A 25,359-nucleotide genomic window follows, 5' to 3' on the forward strand; every position below is an offset into this window, starting at 1 on the left:
TACTCCCTGATATGCTGGCTAATGTATTCTGGCCAAGTTGCAGGATCATCAGATATTTCCATCTGGTCAGCAGAGTTGAAGTTGCCTTTCTGCTCTGGATATAAACCACTCACATCTTTATTATCAGAAAAGCATTCTTGACCCTCAGTATCTTCAGCATCAGTTACAATCCTTTTTGTAGTCTTCTCTTCACCATGACTGGCTTGAGTGTCTTCTTCAGACTGATTTGGCTCTTCAAATTCTTCGTCACTGCTGTCAGTCTCTGTCTGTGTTGTATGTTCTACTGGAGAATTTTCAACCACTGAGCTCTTCTGGTTCAACAGTAGAATCAGGTGTGCTAAAATGCTTGCTTAAAGCACCCTTTTGCTTCTGTCTTTGAACTGCCTTTGCCTTGTATATGGCTCTTTTCTTACTCCCACTTGGGTACTTTCTACCAATATCTCTTGATCTCTTGCCCATATTGATAGAAGTCACCACATTCTAAAAGAATATTAATTATAGATTTTCACTTTCATATTAGGAAAATAATTTATGTTTTGATAGTTGTACAACTGATTTTCTTCAATAATGTTTATTTTATGCTCCCTCCTTCCCCCTAGCACCGCCCGGCCCCATGGAAACACCGCCCCCCCCACAGCGCCGCCTGCCCCGCAGAAACAAACCCTCCTTCCTCAGCGCCACCCCATCGAAACAGCTGTGGGCCAAAGAGGAAGATTTGTGGTGGGGGGGGGAGAAATGGCACACATAGGCAAAAATAAGTATTCTATTCTATGCATCCAAAGAAATGGGCTGTAGCCCATGAAAGCTTATGCTGAAATAAGTTTAGTCTTTAAGGTGCCACAATTACTCCTTTTTTTTTTTAAATAATTGGAGATATACCAATCTAGAACTGGAAGGGACCTTGAAAGGTCATTGAGTCCAGTCCCCTGCCTTCACTAGCAGGACCAATTTTTTTTTTTTTTGCCTCAGATCCCTAAGTGGCCTCCTCAAGGATTGAACTCACAACCCTGGGTTTAGCAGGCCAATGCTCAAACCACTGAGCTATCCCCCCACCCTGTTCTTTTTGCGGATACAGACTAACATGGCTGCTACTCTGAAACCTGGCATACAAGGTGACTAGATCACAGTAGTAAAATAGGACCTGCCTCCTCGACCCCACCATCACACCCCTCTTCACCCCCTAGTCCCCTGCTGACTTGCTGTGTCCCTCCTAGTCAGTCCCCCACCCACCACTCACCTCCTTTCACCTTCTCCCTCCCCTGCCAGAAACCCCCATGCCTGCCCCTAGAACCCCTGCTGGCTCACTGCTTGCCTCTTTGCCCACCCACTGCTTGCCCACCCACTGCTTGCCCACCCGCTGGCCTCTGACTCGCCGCTGCACCCCACCTCCCCCGAGTATATAGCCTCATTCAAAGACCCAGGGGTCACTATATTACTGCACACAGCAGTCAATCAATGCAGTTGTAGATAAATCTCTGCATTATGCATTTTTGTATAACTTTTACATGACTTTGTATTGAACCTTGGTAATATGTTATAGTGGGCCCCTAAGGTAGTATAATTAAGGTAAAAGAAAAATGTCTTTTTGCTAGAAGTAGAATAAGATCTTCCCTCCACTTTGTAATCAATTGCCCTATTGAATGAATGAGGTGTGAATGAGGAAGGTGTGGAAGGCAGACAGCTGCAACCCTTGGAGAGGGGCTGGGAGCCAGACCAAGGAGCTTTGCCCAGGGTTGAGTGGGACAGAGTTTGGGTGCTGGGTGCAGGCTCCGGGCTGGGGCACGGGGTGGGGTGCAGGAAGGGTGGAGGGGTGCAGGTTCTGGGAGGGAGTGCGGAGGGGTGGGTGCAGGCTTTGGGACAGAGTTTGGGGACTGGAGGGAGGGTGCTGGGGGGAAGGGACTGCCATGTGGCTTCCTTCGTCCCCTGATGCCCCTCACCATAGCCTCAGTGGGGGATGGAGCTGCCCCTTGCCCAGTGTTTGCAGGAGTGGTGGCTGGGGGGAAACCCAATCAAACTCTGGTTTTACTCTTTCGCTGATGGGTCACTTAAACCCCTTACAAACTCCTTCCCGCCTCTCTCACCCCCCTTTTCTACTGGGCTTGTTTGATCTTTTCGGTGGAGCCAGATGAAAACCACAAACCCCAGCGAGAGCAACAGTCTGGAAGACTAGATTGAACCCACCACCCAGCCTAGTCCATCCCAGAGCCCAGGACTGAGGGCAAATGTCCCCCCACCCTCAGGCCATCTGCTTCCACTCCTGGCCTCTCCCAGCACTGCCAGTGATTCTGTGTGGCTGCATTGGGTAGGATTTCAACCGGACCCCCTACCCCCCGCTAAATTCACCCGTTTTGTGACCACTCTGCACCAAGAGCACCTTCCTTCTCTGCCCTAGAGCTGCTGGATGGCTAGAAAGCTGAGCTGGGCATTTGATTGATCTAGAATATTATCATGCCTCCCCCCCAAAAAAGCTTAATATCCACACAGCTTGGGGGGGGGCTATCCCCCCCCAAGCCGGTCTATTTTATTGTTGCAGGGCAAATGAAGGAGCCATAGTTTAATGGAAATATTCAGCCCCTACAGCGGTCTTGCAGCAGGGAAAGCAGAGTTGATGGCAAGGGAACTGGTTTGGATAGGAGCCCTAGTCCCCTTCCTTTGCAAAATAATTTGGAGAGGGGAATCAGATCACTTCGTGCCTTAGTTTCCCCTTCTGCAGCGGGGGGGGGCGGAGATAAAAGTCTCAGCCTGCCATGTTGCAGACCTTTCGCATTCTCCCTTCTTGATGTATTTGATTTCCTCCTCCAAACCTCCCTCTCTCTCTCACCTGGAATTCACAGCACTAAGTACCGGCTCCGAGCTTTTTTCCTGGGTTACATTACATGATCCCGACTTTAGTTTTGAAACAGACACAGGCAGGCACAAACTCACCCTCAAACAGCAACACCACCGAAAACCACAAAACCAACCCAATATTACAAACCTACGGGGAATCACAGGGTCAAACACTCACCGTTGGAAGCCCCAGCAGCTGCTCAGGTGACTGAGGTCCACTGCAGAGATTCCTGTCTCCCACCGGACCAGAAGCTCCCTCGGCGTCTCCTCCAGGTAAGTGCTGGGGGGAGGGGAGGGGAAGGAAGGCTGCAAAGCACATGTGCCTTCTCCTCCCTCCCCTCTTCCCCCTCCTGACCTGCAACAGCCCCGACTGCCTCTGCCTCAGCCGGCCAGCGTCTCTCGTTGCCTAGCAGCAACAGCTGCTGCTTCCGGGAGACGCAGAGCTTTGCTTCCAGGAGAGACGCTGCTGGTGCGGGGCCCTCTCAGGCGCAGGGCCCAATTCGGGGGAATCGGGCAAATCGGCCTAAAGCCAGCCCTGTTGGTGAGGTCTTGGTAACCGTCCTCATCATAGCAGCTGGAGGCTGAGCTCCTCCCCCCTCCCCCTTTCATGTCTAATGAGGATTCTGTACTGCCTGGACTATCATAGCAGCTGGAGGCTGCCTTCCCCTCATTTTATCTCACTAAAAAGTCAATGTTTCTTATTCCTGCATTCTTTATTACTTCATCACACAAATGGGGGGACACTGCCAGGGTAGCTCAGGAGGGGTGTGGGAGGAGGGAAGCAATGGGTGGGGTTGTTGCAGGGGCACCCCCTAGAATGGCATGCAGCTCATCATTTCTGCGGGATCTCTGGGGCTCTAACCTGGAGAGGCTGTGCTCTCTGGTTGTCTAGTAGACTTGCCCCATATTCTAGGCAGGACTGACTCTATTTTTAGACAAAACATAAAGAAGGGAATGACCTGGGGAGTCATTCCCATTTTTGTCCATGTGCCCCCGGCCAACCTCAGCGAGGCCAGCCAGGAGCACCCATGACAGCAGCAGACAGTACAAAAGGACTGGTAACCATCATCGTCAATTTCTAAAGCAGCAGACGGTGCAAAAGGACTGGTAAGCGTCATCGCCAATTTCCAAAGCAGCAGACGGTGCAGTAGGGCTGGTAACCGTCTCTGCTACCTTGCAAAGGCAAATGAATGCTGCTGTGTAGCAGTGCAGTACCGCGTCTGTCAGCAGCATCCAGTACACATACGGTGACAGTGACAAAAGGCTAAATGGGCTCCATGGTTGCCATGCTATGGCGTCTGCCAGGGCAATCCAGGGAAAAAGGGCGCTAAATGATTGTCTGCCGTTGCTTTCATGGAGGAAGGATTGAGTGATGACATTTACCCAGAATCACCCGCGACACTGTTTTTGCCCCATCAGGAATTGGGATCTCAACCCAGAATTCCAATGGGCGGGGGAGACTGCGGGGAACTATGGGATAGCTACCCACAGTGCAACGCTCCGGAAATCGACGCTAGCCTCGGTACATGGACGCACACCGCCGAATTAATGTGCTTGGTGTGGTCGCGTGCACTCGACTTTATACAAACTGTTTTAAAAAACCGGTTTCTGTAAAATCGGAATAATCCCGTAGTGTAGACATACCATAAGATGTAAGCTTTGTGGTTTACTGTTTAGCTCTCTCGGGAGGGCTGTGGTAATTCTGAAGCATATAAAACCCTCACACACACTTCACATAGATTCTAACCACCTAATGCTCCTGTACTTAATCAAATGAAGCACGAGAGAGTACAGATAATTTAGAAAACAAACATTTTTGATGTAGTGCCTCTCACTACCTTATTCTTCCCTTGGGAGACCATGTGTGTTCAGGAAAGCAGGTAAGGTCTCCTGCCTCATGAAGCTGCTACATGCTGGATTGCTGCTTCATCATGGAGACTGCTTACCCATCTGTGACTGTCCTCTCACCTGCCCAATGTGGCTCTCCTTATTTATACACCCTCACTTCTAACACCTGGCACCACTGGCCCTGTCTTTTGGTAATTTTCCACCACTCTCCTCTTCCCCCACCCGCTGTCTTCAGACAGAGGACATATTTTTTCCCTTCAGATCAGTGGTTCTTACACATAATCATTGCGGTCAAAGCACAATCATTAAATATTAAGTCCCTTCTTGTCCTCAGTCTGGAGTGTACCTGCTGCATGTCCTGTCAGTAACAGTGGATCTACATGCATACGGGCTTTCCATAACACAGTAATTGTATGTTGTATTACATATAATTCAGAATTCATAAGTTGTACAGAGCCCCCAACTTGTCACAGCCCGCAAGAAACACAAATTAGGACTTACATGTGATATACATGTTGCTCTACTGGTTTAAGACTGGCAATGTGCATTTACTGAAATCCTTATGATCTGGGCTGTGGATTTTCACTACTGAGTGTGGGGAAACTGTCAGAAAGATCTGTTTCTGACCCAATCTTATGGATATGATCTTTCTTCCTTTTGTCTTGCTAATAGGCTTATACTTTTGCATTTCCAAGTGTTCATATTTCAAATTAGACAACAGCATGTCCATCAATAAAAACACCATTGCAGAGATGACAGTACATGACAGAGATGAAATATTCTGGGTGCAATGTACGACTTGCAGCCCAGAGGCAGGGGGCGCGAAGGTGGTTTTCAGACACCTTTGTGCCCTCCCAATCCTGGACTGTTTTGTGGGATGGAGACCCCTCAGCATAACTAAGATAGTCCTAGGAGCCTGTCTAAATTACAGCAGCACCCCAGGGCTGTCCTATGATCCACTGCACTGCCTGGAACCTCTGCAGCACCATGTGCTGTGACCCACCCTGGCCCCTAAGCAAGGGTTGGCAAGTCAGAAGGCAGCCTTACACAGAGCTTGTGCAGGGGATATCCTCTCTGGCTGGATCAGGACTGCCCGCGGGGGGGAAAGGGGGGCAATTTGCCCCAGGCCCCGGGCCCTGCAGGGGCCCCCACGAGAATGTCAGAGGCTCCCCCCTGCCTCCCCCTTCCCCTCAGCGCGCCGCATCCAGGAGCGGCCCTGGACAGAGCTAAAGCGGCGTGGCTCCAGCGGGGCCTGATCTCCTCCCACTCAAAGCCGCATGGTAAGGGGGTGGGGCTGCGAGCTGCGGCCGAGCAACGGGAGCTCAGGTCCCGCGGAGTCACGCCACTACTGCTCTGTCCAGGGCGTGGTGCGCTGAGGCTCCGGGAGAGGGGGGAGGCGGGGATAAGCATCATGGTAAGGGGGCCGGGACCGGGGGGGGTTGGATAAGGGGCAGGGAGTCCCGGGGACAGTCAGGGGACAGGGAGGGGGCAGAGGTTCGGGGGGGGCCAGGGGATGGGGAACGGGGGGTTGGATCATGGGGTCTGTCAGGTTCTGGGGGTTATGGGGTCAGTCAGGTTCTGGGGGTCTGTCAGGACTAGGCGGGGGGTTGGATAGGGGTCAGGGCAGTCAGGACAGGGAGCAGGGGAGGTTCGTGGGGGGTGGGGTCCCAGGGAGGTGGTTGGGAGGGGCCACGGGGGGCGGTCAGGGGACAAGGAGCAGGATGGGTCAGGGATTCTGAGGGGGGCAGTCGGGGGGCAGGAAGTGGGTGGGGGTTGGATAGGCTGTTTGGCGAGGCACAGCCTTCCCTACCCTAAAGCTCATTCAGCAGTTTGAGGCTTGCAGGCAGCTATTTAACACAAAGCGCCAAGCTGTTATCTTTTCCCTTAGGGCTACCACCCCTTTCACTTCTCTAATGCCAAATTATAGTCTACATTTAATTTCAGTGCCATAGGGGGATTCATGTCAGGGGAGGGTAGCTTCATTTAAAATTAGCCACTTTAGATTAACAGTGATAGAGCCAAGAAAGCCATGTGGGAAGGATCACATGAGAAGAGCAATATCCTACACCACCTACCTCCTTCCCAACTCTACCAAGGGAGACCCCCATCCCCTGCATTCCCTGATGCTCCAGAGGGGTTAATTCAGTTGTTCCCAAACTTTTGTACTGGTGACCCCTTTCATATAGCAAACCTCTTAGTGCGACCCCCCCCTTATAAATTAAAACCACTTTTTTTATATATTTAACACTATTATAAATGCTGGAGGCAAAGCAGGGTTTGAGGTGGAGGCTGACAGCTCGCGACTCCCAGTAATAACCTTGTGATCCCCTGAGGGGTCCTGACCCCCAGTTTGAGACCCCCGGGTTAATTTAATTTTAGCACCCTGTGTCCATTCACATGTATGTGCTATTTTGAGCATTTCAGTTTTCACAACATAGGCTCATCCCAGATTCTGGAACAAGCTCAAATGCTCAGTTGGTGGAGTATGTACATAAGCTATACTAAAGACAAACCTACAGTAACCATCTCCAGTTTGTGAGGGACCCCATGGAGTCAGTCTCTGTGAAACAGATAAATTCATGGAGGTTAAGTCCATTAATGGCTATTAGCCAGGATAGGTAAGGAATGGTGTCCCTAGCCTCTGTTTGTCAGAGGGTGGAGATGGATGGCAGGAGAGAGATCACTTGATTATTACCTGTTAGGTTCACTCCCGCTGGGCACTTGGCATTGGCCATTGTCGGTAGACAGGATACTGAGTTGGATGGACCTCTGGTCTGACCCAGTATGGCCATTCTTATGTTCTAAGCTAAATGAACCCAAAGTTATGGAGACAGATATGAGTAAAGGAAGTCAGTAGAGTATCAGAAACCTGGAAAAATCTCTGACTGGATGGGCTCAGGCGTTTGGTCACAAGCCCATTCAAAAAAAGTATTGAATTTTTTTAAGTAGATTTTTTTTATTGTTTCTTTAAACAATCAAACACAGCAAGCAGCAAATATTTGGCCACACACTTCTGAAACCCCGAACCATGTTCAAATTTTGGCAGACTAATTTCAGCTTTTCAATTAAAAAAACCACAACAAATTTTGAAGGAAAGCAGACATTGTCTGTGATTTTTTTGTTTTTTAAAAACCCCTAGTTTTCAATCCAAAAAAAGTTTTCACGGAAAATATTTGTCCAACCCTTTTAATGAGCTTTAGTGCCTTTTAGCACTAGCTGATGCTGAGAACCAGTGATACCTTGTAAAGGTGACTTGAAAAGAAATTTTCTCAAAACTGGGTTTGTGCCGAGATGCGGAAGGTTTTTAAATGTTTATTTTTCCCAGGGCCGCCTGGAGGGAGGGAGGGAGGGAGGGGGCAAGTGGGGCAATTTGCTCCACTTGCCCCATAGGGGCCCCCACAAGAATATAGTGTTCTATAGTATTGCAACTGTTTTTTATGGAAGGGGCCCCTGAAATTGCTTTGCCCCAGGCCCCCTGAATCCTCTGGGCGGCCCTGGGCTGGATATGTGGCTTTTAGGACCCCTTATGCCACTCCAGCCCTTTTACACAGTGTAAAAGTGGCCTGAGTGGGAGGTGATCATCTAACCTCAAATGAAAACATTGTATGCTATATAGCAGGTGGTTTTGGTGCACATTTCAATCCTAGTCAGCTGACCATATCTTGTACCATTCTTGTTGATCATTTACTTATTACAGTGTAGCAAGGCGCACGCTGGGAACCTTTGGTTTCAGCCCCTGTTGCCCTCTCCAACCAGTCAGGAACGCCTCAACTTGATGCAACACCAGTGTTCTTTATTTACAGTTCTTTTCCCACCACCACTTTCCACCTATGAACACGTGCAGGTGCAACTTTGCCAAGTGCAGGCCTGACCAGCAACAGACCAGACGGCTCTCACCTCCCTCTGTGCCTGCCTGCCTGGCCAGCCTCTCTCTGTCTCTCCCCTCCCGCCCGGCTTCCTCCCAGCCTTTATAGCTCTGGCTAATGAGGCTGGCAGGTGCTGCCCATTACCAGACAGACACAGGACTATCCAACCAGCCCCAATCCATCCCCCTGGATTGGGGCTGGAGTGGCAGGCGCTGATTAAGTGCTTCTCACTCAGCACCTTGTCACATACAGCAGTGGTTCTCAAAGCCGCTTTACCGGCTTGTTCAGGGAAAGCCCCTGGCGGGCCGGGCTGGTTTGTTTACCTGCCACGTCTGCAGGTTCAGCTGATCACAGCTCCCACTGGCCACGGTTTGCCACTCCAGGCCAATGGGGGCTGAGGGAAGCGGCACAGGCCGAGGGATGTGCTGGCCACCCTTTCTGCAGCCCCCATTGGCCTGGAGCGGCGAACCATGGCCAGTGGGAGCCACGATCAGCCAAACCTGCAGACGTGGCAGGTAACAAACTGGCCCTGCCCGTCAGGGGCTTTCCCTGAACAAGCAGCGGACCGGCTTTGAGAACCACTGACATACAGGATACTCTATTTACTGGGATTCAAGATTACCATTCTCATATTTATTAATGCAGTCTGTTTGTATGTCTCTTCTGATATCAGGTGACCTTAAAAGATGTCTGTACTTGGTATAATAAGGATCATTCACATAGGCTCAAATTATGGTTCCCAGATGATTTGCTTGGTCTTGGACATTTTTATAGCATATCTTATGCATAGGCTCTCTCTTCCCTGCAGTCCCACTCACTGTCTGCTGCTTTTATTGCCAATACAAGTTGGTTTAATGAAAGAATAGGATTTAATTTATCATCTCCTATGCAGCCCTGGCTTGCTTTTTTGCATGAAAAGGGTGCATCTGGCACCTTCAATAGTTTGGGTAGGAAAAATATATTTCTAGAGGAGGTCAGTATTTCACAACCTGGAATGTGTAACCACAATCAGATTGCCAGCATTTTTCCAGGGCCTTGTGAGCCTACCCCCACATTCTCTGTCTCAGACAGTTAACTGAAATAGATTTATTCAGCAACTTGCAACTTGATCCTAATTGTATGAGTGGTCACTAGAGTCAGAACGTGCTGACTTTCTGTAATGCTGAGCTATATCACAACTGAAGCCAGTTAATAAAGATCAGTCACACTCAAGTGTGATGTACCCTTGTCACTCAAACAAGGTAGAACTATCACAAAAACCACTGCGTCTATTCTTGGGAGTAGTGGTGAAACCAACCCCTCCTGACTTTTGAAATAGATTGAACAAAAAGAAAATGTACTGGAATAAAAAACCCTGCAGTAGCAGCAAGATTAATTGATTGGTATAACAGGCAGTTTCTATCACTAGTATGTTTTACATTTTGATTCTACAAAACTCTGTTCTTCCTGAGCTTTGGAGATGTAGAGGCTAATTCTGATTTTAAGCCCCGGGTTGTGGAATACCTTCTTAGGAATTCTGCACTGGCTATTCCTGACAAAATGGGAACTGGATTCTGACAGATATCATACAGAAACTCCAATAAGCACCCTGAGGAATCCCCAAGACGCTCTAAATTAGGGTGGGTTCTTTCCTGACAGACAAATAGAACAGGCGCCTGTCAGCTAGACATCTTTAAAGGGTCCACAGCCCACCGCTGGAAGATAGGCTATTCCATGGATCACAGATGAGGTCCATTCCTTGGTCAATTCAGGAAGAAAAGCTAAGAATATAGAATCATTTCGCCATTACTGTCCTCATATTAACGGTGGGGAGGTAAATGGCTGGTTTAACTGGTTCACTTTGTCTGACTTAACTGACATGTGGACCATGGAAGAGCAGTAAAGGACCATAGCCCAAAGTACAGGGGGATATCCTCAAAAGATAATTTGTAAAAAGGTACTAATCATAAGCAATCTTCCTTTCTTCCCCAGGTGTGTCTCCAAGAAAATGATCTCACAATGTGTTTTTTTTTTACATTACACTATGTGCCAGTGGACAGGTTGGCAAGCCCTTCCACTCCCATTCACTGACACACAAGAGTTTTTACAGTTGATCAAACTCTTGTTTACAAGATGGCCATCATACAGGGGATTGCAGATGCAAAAATGGAGGGAGTATTGCATGACATAAAAAGAGAGCTCACTGTATTTCTTTGAACTTTCCACACAGTTGGGTCCAGCATATTGGCCACAGAGCTGCTGTAATAGTAAACTTTGTTAATTGGCTTCAGTATAATCAGATAGTCTCCGACACAGCCATGGCTTACAAAAATCTCCAACTCTTGTAGCCCAGGGCCTTTAAATAATATCTTTGAGTTGCTCATGGCAAATAATTTTTCTTCAACATCTGCTTATGCAAGGCTTGCACAGTTCTATTTTTGTTTCAAAAAACGCTTTTAAAAGACTGGAGTACTCAGAATGGACTCATATGTTTTCAGGGAAGACACTGCTATGAACAATTATCTTGTTGCTGGTCACCTTCTTTTCAGGGGTAGAACAATCATTCATAGGTAAATATGAACTTCCTTGCAGTACTGTTGCACAAAAGGAGCTGCAGCGTTTACATGTTTTCTCCAACTGGAAAGTGTCTCCACAAACTAAGCATGGAATTTTCTTGTTGCTGTTCTGCAAACCTTCAAAAAAAATAAAGCAGTAATTAATTAACCCACCTTTCAACTGATGTCCATATTTTAAAAGTCCTTATTATGCAAAATCATAATAAACTCTTCAAAAACTGCATTCAGTTATACTATATAGCACTTTTTCAATAGTAAAACAGAGCTACATGGAAACTGTGAGCCTTAGATATTAATGAAAAATCTGTTAATACATGAAAAGGACTGTGTATATACCACAAGCAGACCATTCTGTAAGTGTTGGATGTGTGTGTAAGCCTGTAGGCAAGAGGTTTCAAATGACAGTGAAATATGCCTATTCATTCAACTCTTGGCAAACTGAACACCATATACCACATCCTTAAGCTATGTTTTTAAAACACACTTGGCAGTATCAGTAGGAAGAGGATCCCTTGTGGGAAATCCCCCCAAAAACGATGGTGATGATGATACTTAGCACATATGTACACATAACATCTGCAGCATACTCTACAAACAATGGGCATTTTTCTTTAACTTTTTAATGAATTTAGAACTTATGAAATGTTAGGGCTTATAGGCCTTTAAACTTACATCCTCTTCTTATCCAGAGAACAGGTACAGATGACAGCAGCTGCAGCACCTGTTGCCCTGATGATGTTTCAAAACTGACCTGGAGAACTATTGAAGTTCAGTATCCATGTTTGCTTAATCTTTGACCTCTCTGCCAATTAGGTTCCAGTTTGTGCTAAAAGATGGTGATTTTGTAATGTGAATATATCTGTCCATTGGAACTGGTCCGTAGTCCCCACATATCCAGCAGCCACGAGCAGCACCCACATATTATGGTCACTACTGACCTGGATTACATGTGAACTAGTGAAACAGAGGTGAAAGTCTCTGTACTCCAATACCAATCCCTTGAGCCATCCAGAGACAATAGGAGGTTGAAAGAGACTAGCCAGCTATCACTAGCCGAAATAATAAGGACTTGTGACCTCTGCACAGAAGAAAAATGAGTTGGGCATTATTGTGGATAGCTCAATAAAAACTTGTGCTCAATAGGTAGCGGCAGTCCAAAAAACAAACAAGATGTATGCTGTATAAAAAATGCAATTGAAAATAATCTTCAAAATATAGTATGCCATTATATTATATATACAAATGGTATGCCCTCACCCAGGATACCGTGTCCGATTCTGATCACTCTGTCTCAAAAACAATACAGCAGAAATACAGGGGATTCAGAGGCAAGCAGCAAAACTTATTCAAGGCATGGAGAGACTTCCAAAGGAGAGGCTGAAAAGTTTGGGGCTATTTATATTAGAGAGACAAATAACAGAGAATATGATACTAGTATACAAATAACTAGCTAAGCAATCCAAAAACTTATGCAGTATACCTAATTTCTACTTTCCCCGTAAAATGTATTTTTATGTAATTTATAGTGAAATAATGCTAAACAACAGATATTACCTGATATTTTGGAAGGCTGAAGTAAAGGCCAGTCCAAGGGATTCATATTTTGAAAGGTAGAGGCTGTCTGATTTACTCTGTGAAAGCTTGAATCTGTTATTCCTTTTGCCTTGTTCATATACTGCACATGTTTCGTCTCTGTGATGCTTTGTGTAGGTTGTAAAACTAAGTTGGGAAGAGCTATGTGCCCAGTGGGTTTCACGTGTGCATCCCTTACTTTACAACTTTTCCCTGGTGGCCTCTTGAGAGGCTTAGGTAAAGTGCAAAAAATAGCTTTTTCAATTTTCATTTTGATGTTTTGCTTGTTATTTACAGTTCTTATTGATTCTCCTTGTTTTTCATGATTGGGTGAGGCACACTCAGTTGTCTGTGGTATTCTTGCTAATGTATCAAGAAAATTAAAATTAGTGATGGGAGCAGCTTTCTGCCTTGATCTCTTAATACCAACTCCTTCCACAAAAAGGTCTGTAACATTGAACGGTGGCAGATCCAAAAGAGGCTTGAGAGACACAAAAAAGAAATTAAATTTCTCAACAGATTCATGCACTACTAAATTATAAATGAAGACACTAGTGTTTCATGCGTTACATCTATTTATAAAATGGGGTCATACAGCACTTTGGGTGACAAAGGATTCCACACCACTGTGACAAAAACTGCATAATTTAGAACTTACTAAAGCTACTAGTTTCTATATGCTGTCTATTTTTCCACTTTATACAATGGGCCTAACACACTGGCCAAGGAAAATGAACAACATAATAATGGAAAATTACTGAGACTTCTGCTTTTATACTAAACTCTGTTTTATGGTTACTTCAGTCTATAAAACCTGTCACTCCTGTTTGTCAGTATCACCCAACTGTTGCACCCTGTCTGACACCTAAATTGTAAACGTGCTGGGTGAGAGAGTCCCTCTTCTTTGATACTTGATTCTGCAGTGCCTAGCACAACAGGGCCCTGACCCTTGATTGGAGCTCCTTGGTGCTACAGTATTGGAACTAATAAATTACCACAACAATCATGATCAATAAGGCGAAAGAAACTTTTCAACATAATTAAAATCCTCCCCATTCAACCCACTGTTCAGGGAAAACTGGGGTAAAAACATAAGCCTTACAGCATGCCTTGTAGGTTGAAATTAAGAATGACAGACCATCTCCAGGACTGGCCCCTGAGAATGCCTGCTCCAAACACAGTAACTGACTCTAGGGATTGTTAGCTTGAACATCCCAGCTGATCTCTACTTTCTGGGTAAAACACAGTCTCTCAATAAATAAAATATATGGAGATATATCTCTCTCTCATTGAACAGGAAGGGAACTTGAAGGTCATTGAGTCCAGTCCCCTGCCTTCACTAGCAGGACCAAGTACTATCCCTGACAGTTTTTTTGTTTTGCCCCCCCCCCGATCCCTAAATGGCCCCCTCAAGAATTGAATACCCAACCCTGGGTTTAGCAGGCCAATGCTCAAACCACTGAGCTATCCCTCTAAGGGACACAAAACTTACAAAAGCTAAAAAGGGAGCTTAACAGCTCAAAATCAACATCTTGAACTGTACCCAGAAACAAAGCCAGCACAGGTGTAATATACTTCCTGGAAAATAATGCTAAGAAAGCAGGTATTTATTAGAGCTAGCCAAAAATTTAAAAATAAAAATATGAGGGGAAAGTCAGCATATTCAAAAGAGTTTTAATTGCACTGCTTTTGTAACAGTCCTTTTTTTGTTTTCTGAATTCTCCCAGAATGTTTCTTTTAAATTCAATTTTTGATGAAATCAGAAATTTTCTAAATTTAGTTTTTTTCTATTTCATGAAACGTTACCCTGTGACTAAACTGACCAATAAAAACTGGCAATACCAAAAACTGGATTTATGTGAGATGAACAGAGGGTTGGCCTAAGAAACCAGTGGATTAACAGATTTTGCATGTCTGCTGCAGCCTCCACTGCAACCAGCATAGATCAAAGCCACGATCCTGTAAACACTTATGCACATGATTAACTTTATACACCTGGGATTGCTCATATGCATAAGTGTTTGCAGGATCAGAGCCTGAAGTCATACCTGACTGGTTCAAGTCCCAGACACAGCATGCAGTAAAACTGCCATCTGTTCTCCCTCAAGTATGTTCCCCTCTGGGGCACAGCAGGCCAGAACTTGCATCCTAATCACTCTTGGGGCTGCAAGCATCTTATTTAATTTGTTTTAACTGAATAACTAATTTATTGTGCTCTGTTTTTCTTCACTTTAGATATATCAATCAGTATAAAAAAAGAACATTAAAATAGTTTACTAATTAATACAAAGATTAACATTGGCCTCCGTCAGTTGCAATGACTCTAGAATATGACATCCTGTTCCTTCCACTGTAAGAACTCTGAGCCAGATTAGCACACTATATAATTACTAACTGACCCATCAGTATGAAGCAATAAAGTTATAGCAATTACTCATTAAAGGTGGCTAACATTGGGAAAGGAAATGTTTAGTTTAAATGACCTCAAACACACAAAGACCAAAATTCAGTGGTGAAATAAATGAGCCCTGCAAATATCCAACATTGAGACATAACTTAAGAATGCTATTGCACATAAAGGGGGCATAGCTGAAGCCACTTCATATGCAGTCTTGATGCAGGAAGTTATCCACTTATAGATCGTCTGTGAAGAGACTGCCTGTCCCTTCATATGGTCTGCATATGACACAAACAAGAGGAAGCCTGAAAGGGTTTAGTCCTGTCCAGCCATTGTCTGACATCCAGTGTGTGAAGATGATGCTCCTCTGGCAATGAATGCAGCTTAGGAAGAAACACAGGCAAATATGCCGTTTGGTTTAAATGAAACTGAAAGACCACTTTCGACAAAAATTTCGGGTGCAGCTGCAATGTCACTTTGTTTTTGGAGAATTTTGTGTAAGAAGGCTCTGCCATCAAACCCTGCAACTCAAACACTCTCCTCGCTGATGTTATCGCCATGAGGAATGTAGTTTTTTGACATGAGAGAAAAGGAGCAGGATGCCAGAGGCTCGAACAAAGGTTCAATGGGAGCCACTCGGACTGTGTTAAGGTGTCACAAAGAAGCCAGTTCATCATGGGCAGATGGAGACAAAGGATTTCTTTCAAGAATCTCACCACCATGACACTGGAAAATATCGATCTTCCAAGAATGGGAGCATGAAAAGCTAAGATTGCCACCAGACGCACCCTTAACGAGCTAAGCATTAAGGTACGATGATTGAAGATGCAGCAAATACTCCAAGATATCTGGGATACTAGCCAGCATTCGCTGAACTCCAAAGATGACTTGCAGAACACTGGGCGACCACTCATGGTTCAGGGAAAAAATCCTGCTGAGATGGTCTGCAAGATGATTCTGGACCCCAGGCAAGCAAACGGCTATCGGAGTGATACTCTTGTAGAACCACAACAGCCACAACTTGATTGCCTTTTGGGAGTGTGCTGTTCCCATAATACATCATGTTGGCAAGTATGGGAACTACTGAACCCTTGATGCTGTCTAGGAAACAGAGACAGACACTGTAGATGGCCCAAAGCTCCAAGACATTGATATGCAGTGGAACTTCTTGCTCTGACCCCAGGCCCTGAACCTTCAGCGACCCCAGATGGGCTCCCCAACCTATCAAAGAGGTGTCCATGACAATAGTCCTGGTTGGTAAGGGCCAGATCAAGGGAATGTCTTGACATCATTCCCCTGAACCGTCCGCCACTGCAAGGAGTCCAAGATTGACTGAGGGAGGAGGACTAACCTGTCCAGGGGTGAAGGGATGGACGGAAAACAGTCCTGAGCCTGTATTGGCACAACCTTGTGAATTGAACCACCTGTATGCATGCGGACATGTGGGCTAAGAGCCTCAGGCACATGTGAACAGTCATGGGACTGCACACTGAGAGAAAGGCTACAAATTGTCTAGAAATGGTTGATGGACAGGAATACTCTTGAACTTGTAGTCTATTAGGGCCCCAATGAAATTGATTTTCTGAGTGGGGACCATTGTTGACTTCCCTGTGTTTAGGATGAGACCCAAGCAGTCGAGTGAGTGCAGTGTGATGCCCCGGGAAGGACTGTGTACTGAAAATGGTGGTTCACCACAACAAAGCAGAGAAATCTGTGGCTCGGGAGAATTGCCACATGGATGTAAGCATCCTGGAGGTCCAAAGCAGCAAGCCAGTTGTTCTGAGTCAATGTTGGGAGGATAGTTGATAGGGAAACCATATGGAACCTCAAGTATCTGATAAATTTGTTGAGGTTGCAGAGGTCGAGAATAGGTTTTACTCCTCCCTTGGATTTGGGAACCAGGAGGTACCAGGAATAGAAGCTCTGACCCTGGTGTTCAGGAGGAACTTCCAGCACCACTCCCATGGCCAGTAAAGAGAAGACTGCTCGAGGAGCAGAATCTCATAAGAGGGGGCCCTGAAGAGGGACAGGAAGGGCAGATGGGGGCGGGGGAGAGGAACTGGATAGCTTAGCTCAATTTGATGATGCTAGGACCCAGCTTGTAATCTAGCCCCAAACATTGTGAAAGCGAGCTAGCCTGTCCCCAAACAGAGGCAGAGTAAAGGGAGTAATGAATGGACTTCTGCTCTGCTCCAAGGAGTCAAAATGGGCGCTTGTGGAGTGCCGGCAAGGGTGTGTTGAGTGGCCGAAACCCAGACTCAAATGCCTCCTCCTCTGGGATCTATGCCCCTTTCTGGGGTAATCCAACTGTCTTGAGAGAAAAAAGGCTGCCAAAAGGTGCATTGTGGACAGTACTGCTGCTGTCTGCACTGATGGTGTATACACACCCAAGGAACATAGGGTGGCCCTATAATCCTTGAAGGAGGTCAGGGTCTTGTCCATCTTGTCTGAAAACAATACCCAGCACTGAAGGGCAAATCCTCTATAGTTTGCTGCACATCAGAAGCAATGCCCAAATTCTGCAGCCATGACGCCCTTCTCATGTCACCGGTGAGGACAAAACTCTAGCCAAAGTATCCACAATGTTCAATACAGACTGCAAATGACATCTTGGCCACTAAACAGCCTTCGCTGATAAACTCCCAAAATTGCTCTCTGGAGGTTTCAGGCAGCTGGCCCACTAACTTAGACATATCTGTCCAATTTACAAAGTCATACTTGCACAATGTCTGCTGGTTCGTGATCTGCATTTGCAGGGTGGAGATCTTCCTGAGCCTTAAATCCATCCCTTTGGAGTCCTTGTCCTTCAGAGTGGACTTAAGCCTGCCAGGCTCTGTCATTCACTCCAGCTACGACTAGGGAGTTTGAGGCCACATGGGAATACAAACCATAAAATCCCTGCACCGGGATGAAACAGCATTTCACAGTGCACTTTGCAGTAGGCAGTACTGAAGCCAGTGTGCTTCAGAGGACTTTTGTAGACTCTAGGTATCCATCATTAGTAGGGTGGGCTACTCTCCCAGGAGCAGATGGCTGCAGGATATCCACTAACTTATGGGAGTTCTCTGCAGAAACCCTGCTTGAATGCCCAGGGAAGTGGCCACGCACTGCAGAAGGTCCTGACAGGCCTTGAAATCCTCCAGTATTGGAGGAGAGGAAGAACCAGGCACTGATGAATCATCTGGGGACGAAGAAGAGGTGGTTAACTGCATCAAGGCTGGCTCCCATTCCTGGACTGGCAGAGCTGGAAAGGACAGCTCCATGGGCTCTGCACAGGGAAGACTCACTGGTGCCTGAACCTTCTGTGGATCCACAGATCCTGCCAATGATTTGCCTGGTAACCTTGCCTTAGAGCAAGCTCAGGAGTGCAACCTCTGCAACTGAGGAGCATGCCATGGATTACATGGAAGCTACTGATAAGGGTAAGGCATTAGTGGCCAGTAGGCGCCCCATACCAACCGCTCCATGAATGGTCCCCAATGTAGGTTGGGTGATGGAAAGCGGGAGGAGGAAGATCCCGACCTCGATGAAAAGGAACCTTGGGTTTCCAGGGATAAAGGTGGAGACAGTGCTGAGGGAGGAAGTAACTGGTCTGACTCCTCCGTTGCCCAAAATAAGGCAGGGACCAGTGTGAATGATGGAAGAGGTACCAGCAGCAGCGAGTATGCTGGTGCCAGAAATGGTGTTGACCTTGAAGTCAGCAGCAGTACAAAACAGCTGACAGTGCCAAAGTGAAGGGCAGTGAAAGCTGCCACGGTAACATCCACGGTGCCAACTGCAATGGAGTTTCCTGGTGCTGAGGTCCCAGGTACCAAGCCCAGTATTGGCTCTGCTTCCACAGAGTGAGGAAGGGATGCAGTGCCAACAGACCCAAGGGTTCAGCAGTCCCTCCAGCCAATGGGGCTATAAATGATGCAGCACTGACCAAGTCCTGGGCCAAAGGAGAGGTCATGATGGAAAGTTGGAGGAGATCTGTATCCACATGGTATGCTGCCGATGTCAGAACAGTTGGTGCTGGTGTCACCCTCATCGGTACCAGACTCAACGAACACCGTGGGGCCAGAAATGGAATCGATGGTACAGGGTCTATAGGCCCCGTACTCGATACTGGGGAGTGGTTAGACCCATCCGCGTCATCCTGCGCACTGGCACTAACCCCATTCCAGTCCACGCTCTTCTTGAGAGAGACAGGAGAGTCCCCATGAGACCAGGAGCAGTCTTGATTGGTCTCATGAGACCTTTTCCTCAGCACGATAAATGGGGAACAGCTCCTCAGTCTCTTTGGAGAGGTGTCTGCTCCAGAGTGCAAGGCAGAAAGACTCTTGGAACCTGAGGGCGACCCCTGATCCAATGAGGGCCTCGGTGCTGAAACAGGCCACATGGCCTGTTCAAGCAGGTGCTGTTTTAGGCAACGGTTGCTTGCAACTTGAGTCAATTTAATAAATGATCTACTGACTGAATACCATTCCTTGACATGGGCCTCACCCAAGCACAAGTAGCACCATGTGTGGGAATCGCTCTTAGGATTGTTCCCCCACATGACAGACAATGTTTAAACAATGGTGAGGGCATCAAAGGGGAATACTTCACTAAACATAAGTAGCACTAAGGGTATTACAAAGTATACACAGCTAGAAAAAACACTAAACTAGTGACAGACTGTGAATTTAAGACCACACAGAGCTCTGACTCCCGACACGGGTGGTAAGAAGGAACTGAGGGGGTTCGGGGCAGTGCTGCCTCATATAGCCAGGGGAGGGGCTATGGCCACGAAGTGCAAGTGCCACTCCTCTACAGGTACTGCTAGGCAGAATTCTCCAGCTAATTCTCCACACACCCAAGGGGAATACACAGCTGCATTCAACCAAAGAATGTTAATTAGATTTTAAAACAATCACTGAACTAAATTCCATCTGATTAGTGAATGATGTAGAATTATTCATACCTGCCTCCAGAGAAGTTCGAATTTTCCAGTGTCCCAGTTTTTGTCACGTTTCTTCTCAATAACTACCTTAATTGTGTCTTCTTGCACCTGCGCACATAGCTCTGCTGTGACAGGTGTAGAAGGGAACATTGTTGGGCTAGTATTGATTTCAATCAACCATGGTTTAAAGTCTTCTCCAAGAATAAAGTCTGCCCCATACAGCTCAAAACTGCTCTTCCGGGCTTCAACGCTCTCTTGAGCCATCCTCATGGTGTAGGTAATGGCTTTTTTCATGGACGGATAGATAACATTTCGCCACATATTGCCTCGACCTCTCTTTTGTAAGTACTCCTGAAATTTGGTGCTTGTCCACATATTGTGCCATGGCAATAGAGGATTCCGGTCTGCAGCATTTTTGTAATGTTTCTGGATAGAATTATTGCAAAGATGAATGGAGCTGTGAAGAGAGGACACCACAATTATAGCAGGCAGCTGAAAAAATGCAAGAAACATATTACATTAGAACAAATTATCTTCATATTAAAATCTCAGGGCTTTGATTATTAAACCTATTTTCAGTTTCCTTCATTAATTCCCTTTAATGTAAGACAAAGGATGGTCTTGTGATTAAAACACTGGCCTGGGCCTCAAGAAAACTGGGTTCCGGTCTCAGCTCTGTCACGCTCTCTTTTTGTTTCTTGGGGCAACTCACTTAAGTTCTCCATGCCCCAGTTCCCTGTCTATAAAATGGAGATAATAATGCTACCCTATCTCAAAGGAGTGTTGTGAAGATACATTTGTAAATGGTCATTAGGCATTGTGATAGGTGCCATGTAAGTACTCTGATCGAGCATCTACAATGGGTTAATTTACCAGATATTCTGCCACTCCCAATCTCTGGTATGGCCCTTGCTAAAAATATGTCCCCATGGAGATATTTAACACTTGTTCAATTTTAATAAGTTGTATAGAATTTCCCCAAAAAACTCTCACAGTTCACCTATCGCTTTTCTTGAATATTTGATAAATAGACTACAGCATACATAAAAGAACAAACATCCCCTAATGTTCTAAAATGCTCTAAAATTACGTTTTGTCTATAATATTCATATGGATGAGGGCACAGTAAGAATCACTATTTTAAGTTATGACAACTGCTGACTGACGCTAAGAGGCTATTTAAAGCATACCATCATGACCCCTTTTTACACACTGTAACTAAAGGCATTAGCATAGACTGGTTTTACGAAATTTTAACACTACTATAATTCCATGGTCAAAATTCAGGGACCTGACATACTACAGAATTTTTCAGCCTGTTCATTCACTATTCTGTATAGCAAAATTTTTGTTTATACTTCCTTAGTTACCTGTCTAGATTATCTAAGGAGAAACGTTGTGTAGAAAATCTCAGATAGCTTTCTTTATAGAACCATATAGTCAGAGGGTTCCAGTCAGTGACAAGAAACCACTGTCTAATATCAAATTTAGTATCATAAATTAGCAATGGTGTCTCAATGTACTTCTGTACCACCCACTTGTGGTCCTTTACTGGAAATTGATCTGTTGCTTCTACTAACTTCAGAATATCATCCATTCTATTTTTGCACACTATTTCTGGAAGAGAAAAAAATAAAAATAATATGCATGTTAGTGTCTAATAATAATGTATGTAGCTGACAGTGTACGAAAATGAGAGATTATACATGAAAGAGAATTTCCATTTATCCCACTTATGCATGCAGGAACAATAGTGGAATATTGATAGATCATCAGGAAGAGACCTGTTATGGTAGAATTAAACAAAAACAAACAAACACCGCCCCCCCACAGTTTGCCTGCATTAATTATGTTTTTTAAACCTTCATCGTTCAGACAAACAAAGACATATATTTTACCTGACCCCTGAAATATTTACCTGTAACCTAGCGATTATGGGCCCAATCCAGCAAAGCATTTAAGCATGTTTTCAACTTTAAGCATGTGAGTATTTCCACTGACCTTAACTGAAAGGACTTTCATTGAAGACAATAAGACTACTCACATGCTTGCACTTCAGCACATACTTAAAATTCTTTGTGGGATTTGACAAGTTTCCCTTCTGCTATTCTTTCCCCAAGATACACAAAGTAATAGAGGTAAGATGTTGAAAACTGTGTAAAAATGACTCGTGCATAGAAAATGGGAAAGGTTCTGATTGGAAATGTTTATGCAGTTATGAATGGCCTGGTGGGACGAACTGCAGATGTACACAGTACATTTACAAATTGCCTCTCCAGATGATACCCTACAACTTTGGGTAATAATAAACACTTTAAATTAAAAAAACAAAGAAGCTCTTACCTCTGCCACGAGATTTTGCTCCTGGTTTAATAATCCAGATATTGTGGTTACCGTCTATGTCTTGCTGTGGGTTTGTAGACATGATTTTGCTCAGAATCTTTTGACACTGTGTAATGTAATTATGTGCACTACAAATGACAGCACCTTCACTACAAACAAAATTTTAAAAGGTAATACTTTATGCATAACTATTTTAGAAGCATTTTATGAACTTAGCTTATACGGTTGTTAATATTGTTTTGTTTTTCTAAAGTACAGTATGAAGTGTTTCTTGCTACAGTGATAGAAATTATTAGATTATGGATTAACAGAAATAAGTCTCACAGGTTACTGAGCTCATTTATTTTGGGTATTGTCTCCTCTCCTCCTCCCACTCCCAGGCTATGAGAGCAATTGTGTGGAAGTCAGTATAACAAGATACAGATTTATTGTACGGTCAAATAGCAATATGACTACGTCATACATTTCCTTTATTTATATTGTGCTATTATGTTGCTATTATGCTATTTCTATTGCTATTATGTTCTGAATATCAGCCTAAGATTACTTTCAAAGTCAATTAGAACCTTAGTGTCAGGAAAGTTCTGTTATTAAGAAAATAATCTTCTTATAAAAACTTGCAATAATGGGGTAATGTGAACTATGAAAAGCACAGGTGTGAGGTTAATTGCAGGCTGAAAGAAGGGGGATTTATTTCTTTAAATAACATATAGAGGGGTTAGATCCAACATGTAGACAGCCCTGGGCAGGCAGGGCAGCATGAGAAGAGTTGGCACCCAGTATCTGAACACTAGGAAACTCAAGGCTAATCTCACCTTTCTTTTTTAGACCTTTTAATTGCATAGACAGCATAAAACATAAAGGAAAATATGTCTTCACAAACTGTGTATCGTCAAAATAATAGAATATGAACTCTTCGAGGCAGGGATTGTGTCTTTGTTGTGCGTGTGTATGGTACCCAGCACACTTTTGGATGGCCAATGAATAAACAGTAATACTGTTATTTATTATCTATATTGTGGTAGTGCTTTGGGACCCCAATCATAAACTAAGAACCCTCCATGCTAGGTACAAAGACAGAACAAAAAGAGTCCCTGAGAATGTAATCTATGTAATCCTTGGCCCATGTGCATGTGCATTGAGTTATCTGAGCTCTTTCTCCCTGTAAACACTTCTGGTCTTGTATGCTCTCCTGATCCTGCCAGGTGCTGAGTGCCTTCTGAATGGTGCTCACTCCACTCAACTCGTGCTTAAAATCAAATGTGAGTTGAGGGAGGGTGGATGCTTCTCAAGAGGTCTCAGCATCTTGCAGGATTAGAATCTACATTTATTAATTGCTTAGTTATCAAGATGATGGCTAGGGTAAGATCATAGCTGCTGTATACAAACATTTAAAAACATCAAATCTTACAAATACAAGTAAGTTATGGTTTCAGCCTCTTGAGAATATTAGCCTTCACATTCTGGGGGAGAGGAGGAAAAGAAGGTAAATAATCTTTATGTCTGGCAACCAATTTTGTGCCGCTCTGTGCTGTGAACCTGTCATACCTCATCTACCTCAGCAGGGTCAGGCTCAATCAGTACTTAGATGGTAGGCCTTCAGACCCCTCGATACCAGGGCTGCCCCGAGGATTCAGGGGGTCTGGGGTCTTCAGCGGCGGGGGGTCCTTCTGCTCCGGGACCCACTGCCGAATTGCCACCGAAGACCCGGAGCAGAAGAAGCTCCGGGGGCCCAGGCCCCGTGCGAGTTTTCTGGGGCCCCCAGAGCGAGTGAAGGACCCCACTCCAGGGCCCCCGAAAAACCCTCGTGGGGGCCCCTGTGGGGCCTGGGGCAAATTGCTCCACTTGTTCCCCCCCGCCGAGCGGCCCTGCTCAATACTGTTGGAAGAAGAGATTGTATGGATACCCCTCCAAACCAGTACTAAAACAATGCACCCAATATGGTTTAGGAAACCCTGTGTTGCTGGAAGTATCATCTAATAGCTGAGATTTAAAACCAAGATGTCAGTCTCCTGGACACTAATGATCACATCATTAAGGCAGTGGTCAGAGACCTTCCATTGTTCAGGCAACAAGAAAGACCAATTATCCTGATCCGACCACGATGACTTATAGACTCCAATGAATTTCAAAGTCTGCTAAAAGACCCAACCCACAGAATGAGGAGTCAAGGACCTAGTGAATCATTACCATTCTATATTGGCTGCAGCCATTAATACGCTACCCCCCAAACAGTCCCTTTCAGTCCCCAAACAGTCCCCATCAACACACAGTTCTCCTTGGTTTTCTGACACCCTGTGCTGGATGAAGACAAGAGTGGAAATCTGAGTTCCAGTGGAAGAAAACAAAGGCTGATTCAGACAGGGCGACACATAATTAATTCCTCAAAGCCTATGCTGAGCTGTATTACAGACCCAGAGAACCTTCCTATCAGCCTCCACTGAGGCTACCAAATCCCACCCCAAGGAGCTATCCAGAGTGATAAACTGCCACATCAATCCTGAATGCCTGCAACCTTTATCAGCGCCAAGCACCAAGCACTCTAAGAACTATCATCCTACTTCACTGAAAATATCACCCATTCGAGAAGTCTTCTCAAACAGGATGGATCTGCTCTACTTCCACCAAGCAAGAGCTCACTTGCATTCCCGGCGTCCAGGACATTCACTCAGCAGGAAGTTCTGGACACCCTAAAGGAGTCTTGACCCAAGACTTGTGAATCTGACCCATGCTCTTCACGACTTGTAAAAGAGAGTCATGAACAAGTGGTGTCACTCCAACTGAATGAACCAATGCCTCATTCAGAGAAGGAATCTTTCCTTCTTCCTTCAAACATGGAATAGTCCAACCTACACTGAAGAAACCCACCTCGCATAGTTTAGTCCTAGCCATCATCAATCCTCCCATTCCTGAGCAGTTCATAGAGAAGCTATGAAAAGGCCAAAAATGAACTCATCTAATTGAAGGTAACATTCTAGACCTGGATCAATCTGGATTCAGGCCAGGACACAGAACTGAATCCAC

At 45.3% G+C, this 25,359-nt stretch overlaps 1 protein-coding gene across 12 annotated transcripts in view; it reads right to left on the reverse strand.

Moving 5' to 3' along the window:
• Window positions 1-9,112: 9,112 nt before the first annotated feature.
• TTLL8 (tubulin tyrosine ligase like 8) overlaps window positions 9,113-25,359 on the reverse strand; it is a 62,128-nt gene continuing 45,881 nt past the window's right edge. For 11 of the 12 annotated variants that reach the window (XM_045030939.1, XM_045030876.1, XM_045030890.1 and 8 more), the window contains 5 exons: window positions 22,336-22,484; window positions 21,363-21,609; window positions 20,014-20,449; window positions 12,653-13,151; window positions 9,113-11,215 (listed from right to left, as the gene is read on the reverse strand). In XM_045030939.1, the coding sequence (XP_044886874.1) occupies window positions 11,007-11,215; window positions 12,653-13,151; window positions 20,014-20,449; window positions 21,363-21,609; window positions 22,336-22,484 (1,540 nt within the window). In that variant the 3' untranslated portion in view covers window positions 9,113-11,006. The remainder of the gene's footprint in view (window positions 11,216-12,652; window positions 13,152-20,013; window positions 20,450-21,362; window positions 21,610-22,335; window positions 22,485-25,359) is intronic. The other variant, XM_045030916.1, reaches the window with a different exon arrangement.

This window comes from Mauremys mutica, chromosome 1, assembly GCF_020497125.1.
Source record: "Mauremys mutica isolate MM-2020 ecotype Southern chromosome 1, ASM2049712v1, whole genome shotgun sequence".
Taxonomy (NCBI): Eukaryota; Metazoa; Chordata; order Testudines; family Geoemydidae; genus Mauremys; species Mauremys mutica.